Raw genomic sequence first — 13309 nt, 5'->3', positions numbered from 1 at the left:
CCTCCCTCCCTCCCTCCTTCCCTCCCTCCCTCTTTCCCTCCTTCCCTCCTTCCCTCCTTTATCTCTTTCTCTCTCTCTCTCTCTTTCTCTCTTCTTTCTTTCTTGACAGAGTCTCACTCTGTCTCCCAGGCTGGAGTGCAGTGGCACGATCTTGGCTCAGCCTCCTGAGTAGCTGGGATTACAGGCACACGCCACCATGCCTGGCTAATTTTTTTTTTTTTTTGCATTTTTAGTAGAGGTGGGGTTTCACTATGTTGGTCAGGCTGGCCTCAAACTCTTGACCTCATGCTCCCCATGCCTCAGCCTCCCAAAGTGCTGGGATTACAGGCATGAGCCACTGCGCCTGGCCTTTATGTACTATATTTATATCTGTGCTTTATATATAAAAAGAGTGAGACTTTGCACAGCTCCTCACCAAGCCAGTTTCTGCTCCTTGGGGATGATGCTGCTTGCATGGAGAACGCCTGGGCTGAAGGAAGCAGGACAGCCCAGCCCTAGTTCCTATCGTGGCCTGCAGTCTGGTCCTCTGAGCAGCCTGCGGCCTTTTGTTCGGGGGGCGCCAGGCCTCCCGGGTTCCTGTAGACGGAGCTTTCTGCCCCTCCGCCCTCAGCTTTCTGCAGTCACTGTTCATGCTGGCCACCGTGGTGCTGTACTTCAGCCACCTCAAGGAGTACGTGGCCTCCATGGTGTTCTCCCTGGCCTTGGGCTGGACCAACATGCTCTACTACACACGTGGCTTCCAGCAGATGGGCATCTACGCTGTCATGATAGAGAAGGTGGGTGCCCTGGGCCCCAGTGGGTCTCCTCAGAGCCCGCTCACCTCGTAGGCAGGTGAGATGCTGTCCCAGGAACTCCGCCCATCCTCTCTGTCTTGCCTGGGAAGGGGCTGGTTTAGCTCCCAGACCATTTTCCAAGAATCAAGCAATCTAGCCCTGACCCAGGTGTGTGTAGGGGGGATCCCCTGAAACCTGACCCCTCTGCACACCAGGCGTCCCGACCATAACAAAGGCTTTGGGGGGAGGGTGGGTGACTCCCTCATGACCCCAGAGCTGAGAACCAGCAAAGCAAACCCTCCTGCTGTTCTCAAGATGCACCCCCAGGCCGGTGCGGCCCGGTCCTTCCCTCAGCTCCTCCCGGACCTGACCTCGGCTCTAATGAGCCTGCTGTCTCCTACAGATGATCCTGAGAGACCTGTGTCGTTTCATGTTCGTCTATGTCGTCTTCTTGTTCGGGTTTTCCACAGGTAATGAGCTTGGTCAGGGATGGGGAAGGGCAGGTGTCCTGCTTGCCTGAACCCCCTGAAGACTCTGCCAGGAGCTGAATGAGAAGGCACCTGGTAGGCAGGTGCATGTCTGCAAGTGACAGAGGGGGTGGACAGAGGACACACTGAAATGAGCCCCAGAACTTGGCCACATGATATATAAAATGCTTTAAGAATTTTCCAGGCTGGAAGTGCTGTGGCTGTGGCATAGCATTTTGACTCAGTTGGTTTTTCAACTTTTTTTTTTTTTTTTTTGAGACGGAATCTCACTATGTCACCAAGGCTGGAGTGCAGTGGCGCAAACTCGGCTCACTGCAACCTCTGTCTCCCAGGTTCAAGCAATTCTCCTACCTCAGCCTCCCGAGTAGCTGGGACTACAGGTGCACAATGCCATGCCTGGCTAATTTTTTGTATTTAGTAGAGACAGGGTTTCCACCATGTTGCTGAGGCTGGTTGCGAACTCCTGACCTTGTGATCCACCCGCCTCGGCCTCCCAAAGTGCTGGGATTACAGGTGTGAGCCACCATGCCCGGCCCTTCAACTTTTAATTTTGACATTATTTCAGACTTCAGACAAGTTGCAAGAATAGAACCAATAACTTCTCTACACTCTTGACCCAGATTCCCTCCAAATTACCACATTTTATATTACCACTTTCTCTACCCCATACACATGCTCACGCACAAACATGAACACGTATGCCATGTGTGAAAAAAACTGAGAGTAAGTTGCAGATATGATCAGCCCTTTACCATGAAATACTTCAGTGTGTATTTCTAAAAGAAAGTTATTTTACATAAACACAGTTCAATGATCACAATCAAGAAGGTAACTTCGACCCATACTATTAGCTAACCCGTAGCCCTTATTTGAATTTCACCAATTGTCCTAATAATGTCTTTATCAGAAAATGAGAATCCGAGATCATGTATTACCTTCCATTGTCATGCTTCTTTGGTCTCCTTTAATAATTAATTTATTATTATTATTATTATTTAAGATGGAGTCTCTGTTGCCGAGGCTGGAATGCAGTGGCACTGTGTTGGCTCACTGCAACCTCCGTCTCCTGGGTTCAAGCAGTTCTCCTGCCTCAGCCTCCCAAGTAGTGGGGATTACAGGCGCCCACCACCATGCCTGGCTAGTTTTTGTATTTTTAATAGAGACGGAGTTTTACCATATTGGCCAGGCTGGTCTCAAACTCCTGACCTCAGGTGATCCACCCACCTCGGCCTCCCAAAGTGCTGGGATTACAGGCGTGAGCCACTGCGCCTGGCCATTAATTGTTTTTTGAGACAGAGTCTCATGCTGTTGCCCAGGCTGGAGTACAGTGGCACCATCTTGGCTCACTACAACCTCCACTTCCAGGGTTCAAGTGATTCTTGTGCCTCAGCCTCCCGAGTAGCTGGGATTACAGGTGCCTGCCACCACACCTGGCTATTTTTTTTTTTTTTTTTTTTTTGTATTTTTAGTAGAGACGGGATTTCGCCATGTTGGTCTTGAGCTCCTGACCTCAAGTGATCTGCCCGCCTCGGCTCTCCAAAGTGCTAGGATGACAGACGTGAGCCACCGCACCTGGCCTTAGTCTCCTTTAGTCTGGGGCAGTTCCTGTGTCATCCCTTGTCATTTGTAACCTTAGAATTTGTAATGAGTAGAGACCAGTGGTTTTGACAATGTTTCTGAATTTGGGTGTGTCTGATGTTTCCTCATGATTATAGCCAGGCATGCAATTTTGTCCAGAATATCAAGAAGCGACGTGTGTCTTCTGCTGTGTGTTTTATTGGAAGTCACATGATGTCTGTCTCACTTCTGGTGACGTTAGCTTTGATGGGTTGGTTTTGGTGGATCTGCCAGACTTTTCCACTGTAAAGCTACTATATTTACCTTTGTAATGGATACTTTTCAAGGAGATGCTTTGAAACTATGTGACTAGCCTGTTTCTCATCAGACTTTCACCCAGGAGTGTTAGCATCCCTTAATGAGTCTTACCTGAATCACTTCATCCTATCATGGTGGCCAAATGATAATTTTCTTTTTTTTTTTTTTTTTTTTGAGAAGGAGTCTCTGTCTGTCACCCAGGCTGGCATGCAGTGGTGCCATCTTGGCTCACTACAGCCTTTGCCTCCCAGATTCAAGCAATTTTCCTGCCTCAGCCTCACAGGTAGCTGGGATTACAGTTGCCCATCACCATGCCCGGCTAATTTTTATATTTTTAATACCGATGGGGTTTCACTATGTTGCTTGGGCTGGTCTCGAACTCCTGACCTCAGGTGATCCGCCTGCCTTGGCCTCCTGAAGTGCTGGGATGACAGGCATGAGCCACTGTGCCCGGACATGATGATCTTCTAACTCCATCATTGCTTGTACATTTCTGACCTGGCATTCTACTGTGGAGAAGGGCTTTCCATTCCCCACTCCTGCGTGTTTATTTGTATCAGAATGGCCTCGTGCAGTCTTTTGTTTTCAGGGATTCTCACTTTGTTAAATGGGTTATGATCCTGACTATCCTCTTTTATTTTATACTCAAATTGTCTGAGATTAGTCACAGGGAGTCCCTTCCAGCTGGCTCCTGTGCTCTTTTGACATGTCCACATCATTTTTTTTTTTTTTTTTTGAGATGAAGTCTCGCTCTGTCACCCAGGCTGGAGTGCAGCAGTGCGATCTGCAACCTCCGCCCCCTGGGTTCAGCGATTCTCCTGCCTCTGCCTCCCGAGTAGCTGGGATCACAGGCGCCCGCCACCACCCCTGGCTAATTTTTGTTTTTAGTAGAGATGGGGTTTCACCGTGTTGGCCAGGCTGATCTCAAACTCCTGACCTCAGGTGATCCACCCACCTCGGCCTCCCAAAGTGCTGGGATTACAGGCATGAGCCACCGCACCCGGCCTCCACGTCATTTTTTGAGCACTGGACTCTGCTCTGATGCTCACCCGAGTCCCACAGTTGCCTAGTTCACATGGTGCACCCTCCCTGTCCCCACCCTGTGGTTTGTGTTGGAATCTCTGGCTGGGAGGGATGGGCAGCTGTGGCTAGGAGAGACCTAATAGGTGTGGGCTCTGGCACCTGGATCTGAAGGCCTTGCATTTCAGTAGGTACAGGAAGGGACTAGGCCGGGGGGTTAGTGGATACTGATAAGCAGCAACCACAGTGCACAACTGCTGCAGAGGCCCTCAGACTCTGGGCCGGCCACACTTCCCAAAGAAGCAGGCAGAATGTGGGGAGAGGTCATTCTGCTCTGAGCTGCTCTGTGCTCATGGTTGCAAAATGGACCTCTGAGGGATGCAGGCCGACAGGGTGTGAGGGACAAAGCAGGTGTGGAGCCAGAGCTGACATGTTGTACACTGAGCAAAGTTGGCTATATTCACATTGAACATAGAGATTTACATATTTATTTACTTTTCTAGCAGATGATGATAAAGTTCTTAAAAATATACTTTGAAAACTTTTTGTTAGTTTTAAAGAAGGAGTGCTTTAAAAATAACTTCTCACAAAGCTATCGGAGACTGAGCAGGAGGGTGTATGTCAGGGGACTTGGGGTGTTGGCTTCTATCCAGTGGCACCCCGCCCTCCCTGTGCCCTGTAGCGGTGGTGACGCTGATTGAAGACGGGAAGAACAACTCCCTGCCGTCTGAGTCCACCTCGCACAGGTGGCGGGGGCCTGGCTGCAGGCCCCCGGATAGCTCCTACAACAGCCTGTACTCCACCTGCCTGGAGCTGTTCAAGTTCACCATCGGCATGGGCGACCTGGAGTTCACCGAGAACTACGACTTCAAGGCTGTCTTTATCATCCTGCTGCTGGCCTATGTCATTCTCACCTACATCCTCCTGCTCAACATGCTCATCGCCCTCATGGGCGAGACTGTCAACAAGATCGCACAGGAGAGCAAGAACATCTGGAAGCTGCAGGTGGGTGGGTGGCGTGGGGGGTGGTGAGCGGCCAGGAGGGTGTGGGCCTCTCTGTCCGCTGCTTTACCCCGCTGGGCACATGAGCCCTGCAGGATTTGAGGAGGGGGGCAGAAAGCCCGGCCAGGCCCAGGGATCCAGCCTCAGCACCTCCCTCAGTGGGCTTCCAGCAAGTTCCCCCGGCCAGCACTTGCTCAGGGCAGATGAGTGTAGCTGGTGTTTATAGACACTGTGCTTGGCTGTGGTCTGGGTGGTCCTGGAGGGAAGAAGGGGGAGGGCTCAGCCCCACAGGGTGTCCATCCACCTCAGAGGAGCCTGGTGTAAGGTGGGCACCAGAGGCCAGACTCGGGGAGCAGCTCTCATGAGGCAGGGCCCCGACAGCTACATTGCTGAGCCGTGTGGGCCACATCTGCATCCCCAACTACTAATAATAAGTTTCGTTCTTATGAAGAAGCACTTTCTCTATGATAGGGAGTGTAGGACTGTACTAACTGTCTGTCTTACCTGATCTCATTTAATCCTCACAACAGTCCTGTGAAGTGGATTCTATTACTGTTCCCTTTTTTTTTTTTTTTTTCCTGAAATGAGTTTCGCTCTTGTTGCCTAGGCTGGAGTGCATTGGCACGATCTTGGCTCACTGCAACCTCTGCTTCCCGGGTTCAAGAGATTCTCCTGCCTCAGCCTCCCTAGTAACTGGGATTGCAGGCGCCCGCCACCACACCCAGCTAATTTTTGTATTTTTAGTCGAGATGGGGTTTCACCGTGTTGGCCAGGCTGGTTTCGAACTCCTGACCTCAGATGATGATCCACCTGCCTTGGCCTCCCAAAGTGCTGAAATTACAGGCGTGAGCCACCGAGCCTGGCTATACTGTTCCATTTTTGAATGAAGGCACTGAGGCATAGTGAAGGTAGGAATCTGTACTCAAGGCCACATGGCTAGGAAGTGGCAGAGCCAGGACCTGGCCCAGGCAGTCTCACCCCGAGGCCCTGCTCTCAGCCCCTACCCAACGTTGCCCCTTGTGAGCTCCTCAGGGCAGGGTCTGGGACACTCCGTATCACTCCTGGGGCTGCCCTGTCCAGGCCCGGCAGGCACCAGTGGCACCTGGACAGGTCTGGGCTGGCCGGGCTGTGCCCCTTGCGTAGTGTGCCCCCGCCAGGCTACCGAAACCAAGCTAGCATGGAGGGCGCTGGACAACAAGCCTGGAGGCATCTGGGCCTGGGAGAGCCCCTGGGGAGGTGGATACTGGCTGCCAGGGAGGCCCTGGGATGCACCTTCTGCCCCTCAGCTCCTCTGCCCTTGTTGTCTTCCTGCAGAGAGCCATCACCATCCTGGACACGGAGAAGAGCTTCCTCAAGTGCATGAGGAAGGCCTTCCGCTCAGGCAAGCTGCTGCAGGTGGGATACACACCTGACGGCAAGGATGACTACAGGTGGTGCTTCAGGTAACGCCCAGGCTCCACCTGAATCAGAGCTTGGGAGCCTCGGGGCTCCCCTGTGGACACAGAGCCTGCCTCAGGGCCTCCTGGAGCGGTCATGAGCACGGGGGGCTCTCCCCACACCAGCTGTGGGCATTGGGGCTGTCCTGAGCTCCGTTGTGGGCGTGCACGGGAGACCTATCTTCGATCTCAGCTGGTGGGGCCCAGACAGTAAATTCTGGAAAATTCGAGGTGTCCAGAAGGGGTCTTCTAGTGAGCAGGGTCAGAGCCTGGCATCCCGTGTGTGAAGTCCCTGGGCCTCAGAGTATGGTCAGAGATCACATCGGTGGGGATGGTGTCCAAAAATCAAGTCCTCTCTGCCCTCCCCAACCCGCCGTGTCTCCATCCTGATGGGGGCGTTTCTTGGGCTTGGCCTGTGGGCAGAGCCCTTGGCCTGGGAAGCTGGGCAGAGCTCTCAGGCTCCCTTGACCCCTTACCCTGCAGGGTGGACGAGGTGAACTGGACCACCTGGAACACAAACGTGGGCATCATCAACGAAGACCCGGGCAACTGTGAGGGCGTCAAGCGCACCCTGAGCTTCTCCCTGCGGTCAAGCAGAGGTGAGGCGTGAGGGACCGGTGCTCGGCGCCTCCTTGGCTGGTGGCCTGACATTGGGCAGGGGGAGCTTTGCAGGTGCCCCACGCCTTGCCGGGCTCCTCATCCCCCCAGGACCCAGGCACTGTAGCAGCTCCTGACGTCAGCCACGTGCGCATAGTCACGGGCTGACTTGAGTGCCTCACACATGCTGTCACCACTGACGACTCACTGGGCCTGTGCAAGCGGCTGTGCCAGCATCTCCAGCCCAGGCACCTGTCCTCAGCGCCCCAGGGGATGCAGCCCAGCCCCGCCCCGCCTCCTTGTGTGGGCTGCTCCGCCTCCTCGGCCCTGTTCCTCACTCCACACGTGTGCATGCGACGTCATAGCTCTGTGAGGCTGTGCGGGCACAAACAGGCAGACGGGAACACACTCATGGACACAGCTGGGCAGGTGGAGAAGAGGGGAGGGTGAGAAGAGGAAAGGGGTGCCTTGAGCAGAAAAACTCCAAGGAGGTCGGGCGCAGTGGCTCACCCCTGTCATCCCAGCACTTTGGGAGGCCGAGGCAGGCGGATTGCCTGAAGTCAGGAGTTCGAGACTAGCCTGGCTAACATGGTGAAACCCCACCTCTACTAAAAAAATACAAAAATTAGCCAGGCATGGTGGCGGGCACCTGTAATCCCAGCTACTCGGGAGGCTGAAGCAGAAGAATTGGTTGAACCTGGGAGGCGGAGGTTGCAGTGAGCCGAGATCGCACCACTGCACTCCAGCCTGGGCGACAGAGCGAGACTCTGTCTCAAAAAAAGAAAAAATAGAAAAACCCCCAAGGAAAATTACTACCAGAAAGGAAGCTGTTTAATAGTTACTGGTAAACATTTAATAGAAAACGTTACATAAATGTCTAATTGAGGACACTTAAAAATGAAGCAGGCACAGTTTATAGTGGACAAATTTTGAGTTACAATTACAGCCCTGAACACTGGTTTTGAATTACTTTGTATTTAATTGTAAAAATCTGTGGTAAAATATTTATCTCCTAAAACTTGCCATTTAAATCATTTTTAAGTGTACAATTTAGTGTCATTAAGTACATTTACATTATTGTACAACTATCACCACTATCTATTTCCAGAATTTTTTTTTTTTTTGAGACAGAGTCTCACTCTGTCGCCCAGGCTGGAGTGCAGTGGCACAATCGCGGCTCATTGCAAGCTCCGCCTCCCGGGTTCAAGCGATTCTCCTGCCTCAGCCTCCCGAGTAGCTGGGATTACAGGTGCGTGCCACCTCGCCTGGCTAATTTTTGTATTTTTATAGTAGAAACAGGGTTTCACCATGTTGGCCAGGATAGTCTCCCAACCTCAGGTGATCTACCTGCCTTGGCCTCCCAAAGTGCTGGGATGACAGGCGTGAGCCACTGTGCCCTGGCCTTTTTCCAGAACATTTTAATCATCCCAAATGGAAACTCTGTGCCCATGTAATAACTCTATGTCCCCTGCTCCCTGACCTCTTGTCCTCTGGCCCCTAACCCCTTGGCCCCTATTCTGTTTTCTATCTTTATGAAAATGAGACAGAGACGTTAAAGGTTGAGTGGTACTGGGGGTCTGAGAGGCCCAGAGACCGTCTTAACACCCTTTAAATCCTCTGAACCCCTCTCTAATCACCCTCATGAACTAGCACAGCTCAGCTCTTAGCAAGGACTGGTGGGGAACTCACCTGCCCCAAAGACTTCTGGGCTTCCACCGCCATAAATCTTTCCTCCTCTTCTCCAGGGCTCAGATCCACAGAGTCTCGCTGCTTCAGCCGCCCCAGTTCTTGATTTCTTCCTCTTTCACTCAAAGACAATTCCATGCTCTGCTTAGACTGCAGCTCGCTGCGTTGTGGTTGGGGAAATGGTTCCCAGGCAGAAAGTTAGGGAGACCATAGGGCTCCCCTTGTGATTTTCACTTCTCTTAGGAATTGCAGTTATTTATTTATTTATTTATTTATGAGATGGAGTCTTGCTCTGTTGCCCAGGCTGGTGTGCAGTGGCACGATCTTGGCTCACTGCAACCTCCGCCTTCTGGGTTCCAGTGATCCTCCCACCTCAGCCTCCTGAGTAGCTGGGGTTACAGGCACCCGTCACTACACCAGGCTAATTTTTATATTTTTAGTAGAGACAGGATTTCACCATGTTGGTCAGGCTGGTCTTGAACTCCTGACCTTAGGTGATCCGCCCACCTTGGTCTCCCAAAGTGTTGGGATGACAGGCATGAGCCACCGTGCCTGGCCTTTTTTTAATTTTAATTTTAAAAATCTGGGCGGGGCGGGGTGGCACAAGCCTGTAAGGGTTAGAAGCAAGGGAGGGCCGAGAACGCGGACAGCGTGGCTCACGAGGTCAGGAGATCGAGACCATTCCTGTTAGCACCGTGAAACCCCCGTCTCTACTAAAAAAAATACAAAAACTAGCCAGGGTGAGGCTGGTGGCTCTCGACCCTGCTAAGTCCCAGTCTACTCGGGAGCTGAGGCAGAGAGAATGTCGTAAACCCAGGAGAGCTAGGCAGTTTGCCATAGAGCTGAAGATCCGGCACTCTACTCACGAGCCGAGCAGAACGGAGAGCTCCGTCTCAAATACAAAAATAAAGGAAGAAAAACAAAAAGACCCCAAGAAAAAAAAAAATCTTTAGCCGCCTAAGTGGTGTGTTATTGAAGACTTGCCATTTTCCTACTGCCGCCTAATAATGTCCTATCCCTGAAAAACACTTGCTGCGTGTATGTTGCCTAGTTTTGTGATCGTTGGCAGCAGGACGACTAACCCAGTACTACTCTATTATAGCTGGAAGCGAAAATCTATTTTATCAAAGGCTCATTTTTAGAAAACTGCTCGTGGGCGCCATCGGTTTTTCCACAGGCCTCCTGCGATCATGTGATTTTCCTGTGAGTTGAGTTAGAAGCAATCCCTGCATCCCATAATAATGCTTCTTGATGATCTTTTTTTTAATTGTTTTTTTTTTTTTTTTTTTGAGACAGAGTCTCGCTCTGTAGCCCGGGCTGGAGTGCAGTGGCCGGATCTCAGCTTACTGCAAGCTCCGCCTCCTGGGTTTACGCCATTCTCCTGCCTCAGCCTCCCGAGTAACTGGGACTACAGGCGCCCGCCACCTCGCCCGGCTAGTTTTTTTGTATTTTTTTAGTAGAGACGGGGTTTCACCATGTTAGCCAGGATGGTCTCGATCTCCTGACCTCGTGATCCGCCCGTCTCGGCCTCCCAAAGTGCTGGGATTACAGGCTTGAGCCACTGCGCCCGGCCTGTCAATTGTTAACTGGTCTATCTTTGCCAGAGAGCTATTCAAAGATAGCTTTGCGTGTGATTTGAGTAGTTTTTCAATGTCACTCTTGTTGATTTAGTGACATCCCACATCTTTGACAAGATTTGCTGTTTCACTTGGCAGTTGATTTGTATTACCTTGCAAAGCATTGTTGGCGGGTTACAACACTGCACGTTCACTGTGATATTTAGAAAGGCTTTGACCCAGGGGCAGGGATGTACACATCCATGTTAATTGGGGCAGGGATGGGGGATGGTTGGAGGTTGCCTGATTGCACCTTTATAATTTTTTTCTTTTTTTTTTTTTGAGACGGAGTCTCGTTCTGTCGCCCAGGCTGAAGTGCAGTGGGCCTGGACCCCAAATCCTCCCTCTTTGGCTGGTGCTCGTCACCCAGAGCTGCCCTGGTGTTGAGCCACTCACAGGACAGGCCTCGGCGTTGCTTTGTGGAGACCTCCTCTCCCTCCCACTTGGGCAGGGAGGAGATGGAGGCCGAGAGGGGCAGGCAATAGGCTCTCCTGAGGCTGCAAGCAAGTTGGGGTGGGATGGAGGAAGAGAATTTGAGGAACAACCAGAGTGCATGGGGCTCTTTGAGCAGTTGAGGGAGGAGGACATTGCACCGATCCAGGTGCCTCAGGAAGCACTTGCATGCCTGGGCCTCCTTTTTTTTTTTTTTTTTTTTTACAGAGTCTCCCTCTGTTGCCTAGGCTGGAGTGCAGTGGTACAATCTCAGCTCACTGCAACCTCAGCCTCCCGGGTTCAAGTGATCCTGCTGTCTCAGCCTCCCAAGTACTGGGATTACTGGCAGGCGCCACCATGCCCAGCTATTTTTTGTATTTTTAGTAGAGGTAGGATTTCACCATGTTGGTCAGGATGGTCTCGAACCCCTGGTCTCGAACTCCTGACCTCAGGTGATCCACCTGTCTCGGTCTCCCAAAGTGCTGGGATTATAGGCGTGAGCCACCGCGCCCAGCCTGGGCCTCCTTTTATCTGGAGACTTGGGAGGCCAAGAAGGGAATGTTTGTTTTGCTGCCTCCAAGGTAGTAATGGTGTTTTACCCTTCAGTTTCAGCCAGACACTGGAAGAACTTTGCCCTGGTCCCCCTTTTAAGAGAGGCAAGTGCTCGAGATAGGCCCTCTGCTCAGCCTGAGGAAGTGCACCTGCGACAGTTTTCAGGGTCCCTGAAGCCAGAAGACGCTGAGGTCTTCAAGAGTCCTCCTGCTTCCGGAGAGAAGTGAGGACCTCACACAGACAGCACTGTTCACGCTGGGCCTTAGGAGACCCCGCTGCCACGGGGGGCTGCCAAGGGAACACCCGTGCTCTGTCAGCAGCCTGGCCTGGTCTGTGCCTGCCCAGCATGTTCCCAAATCTGCACCGGACAAGCTGTGGGAAGCGTTGGAAGCATGGGGAGTGATGTGCATCCAACTGTCCCGGTCCCAAGTGCATCTCCTAACAGGCTTTCGAGGTTTTACTCACTTTCCTAAACAGTGTGGACGGTCAGTCTCTACTGGGACATGTTATAGGCCCTTGTTTTCTTTGATTTTATTTTATTTTTTTTGAGACAGAGTTTCACTCTTCTTGCCCAGGCTGGAGCGCAGAGGCACAATCTTGGCTTACTACAACCTCCGCCTCCTGGATTCCAGTGATTCTTCTGCCTCAGCCTCCTGAGTAGCTGGGATTACAGGCACGCACCACCACACCTGGCTAATTTTTTGTATTTTTTTAAGTAGAGGCGGGGTTTCACCATGTTGGCCAGGCTGGTCTCGAACTCCTGACCTCAGGTGATCTGCCTGGCTTGGCCTCCCAAAGTGCTGGGATGACAGGTGTGAGCCACCATGCCCAGCCGTTTTTTGTTTTTGTTTTTGTTCTTTTTTTGAGACAGAGTCTCACTCTTGTTGCCCAGGCTAGAGTGCAGTGGTGTGATCTTGGCTCACTGCAACCTCTGCCTGATGGGTTCAAGCGATTCTCCTGCCTCAGCCTCCCGAGTAGCTGGAATTACAGGTGAGCACCACCACGCCCAGTTAATTTTTGTATTTTTAGTAGAGACGGGAGTTTTACCATGTTGTCCAGGCTGGTCTCGAACTCCTGACCTCAGGTGATCTGCCAGCCTTGGCCTCCCAAAGTGCTGGGATTACAGGCGTGAGCTGCTGCGCCCGGCCTCCTTTTATTTTACATTACTAGAAGCAAAAGTGAACAAAGCCCAGGAGAACAGCTTTGGGAAGAAAAACCTTCCTTTCATGGAAAACGCAGAAGCCCTTCCTCTCTGTATTGTGCTCGCTCTCCACGCTCACCTGCCGGGTGGTTTGGGGGTGTTGGTCTTTACTCCCCGGAGAAGGTGGGGGAGGCCGTCCCACTTCCAGTTCTGGCAGATTCAAGCTGTTGCAGGAGTGCCTTCTTCATCTTTCCTTACAATCAATCACAGTCCACAAAATATCAGCTCGATTGCTGTTCGGGTTAAAAGTACAGAACCACATCCCAAAGGTACTTGGTAAGAATGTTTGAAAGATCTTCCATTTGTAGGGACCCCAATCCTGCCTCCCCGCAATGGCACGTGCTTCCACTCCATCCATAGTGGCATCCTCAAATAAATATATATGTATACATATATATCGTGTCAAGTGTAAAGTTTGTGCCAGGTAATGGGCTGGCATAGCTAACTGGCTCTGTGCAGGCTGCTTATGGAAGCATGTGTGCACACATGGGGGTGTGTGTGTGGGTGTGTGCATGCATGCATGTTTGTATCTGTGTGTGTGTATGTGTGTGTGTATGTATCTGTGTGTGTGTGTATCTGTGTGTGTGTGTGTATCTGTATGTGTATGTGTGTATCTGTGTGTATGTGTATG

At 51.7% G+C, this 13309-nt stretch overlaps 1 protein-coding gene across 3 annotated transcripts in view; it reads left to right on the top strand.

Moving 5' to 3' along the window:
- Positions 1-13073, top strand: part of TRPV1 (transient receptor potential cation channel subfamily V member 1) — a 46447-nt gene extending 33374 nt beyond the window's left edge. For 2 of the 3 annotated variants that reach the window (XM_017863588.1, XM_017863590.1), the window contains exons 11-16: positions 611-776; positions 1177-1243; positions 4839-5161; positions 6473-6600; positions 7078-7193; positions 11532-13073. In XM_017863588.1, coding sequence (XP_017719077.1) covers positions 611-776; positions 1177-1243; positions 4839-5161; positions 6473-6600; positions 7078-7193; positions 11532-11704 — 973 coding nt within the window. In that variant the 3' untranslated portion in view covers positions 11705-13073. The remainder of the gene's footprint in view (positions 1-610; positions 777-1176; positions 1244-4838; positions 5162-6472; positions 6601-7077; positions 7194-11531) is intronic. The other variant, XM_017863589.1, reaches the window with a different exon arrangement.
- Positions 13074-13309: the final 236 nt, after the last annotated feature.

Source organism: Rhinopithecus bieti, unplaced genomic scaffold (assembly GCF_001698545.2).
Source record: "Rhinopithecus bieti isolate Rb0 unplaced genomic scaffold, ASM169854v2 scaffold_70516, whole genome shotgun sequence".
Taxonomy (NCBI): Eukaryota; Metazoa; Chordata; class Mammalia; order Primates; family Cercopithecidae; genus Rhinopithecus; species Rhinopithecus bieti.
This window is presented reverse-complemented; position numbering and strand designations above follow the sequence as displayed.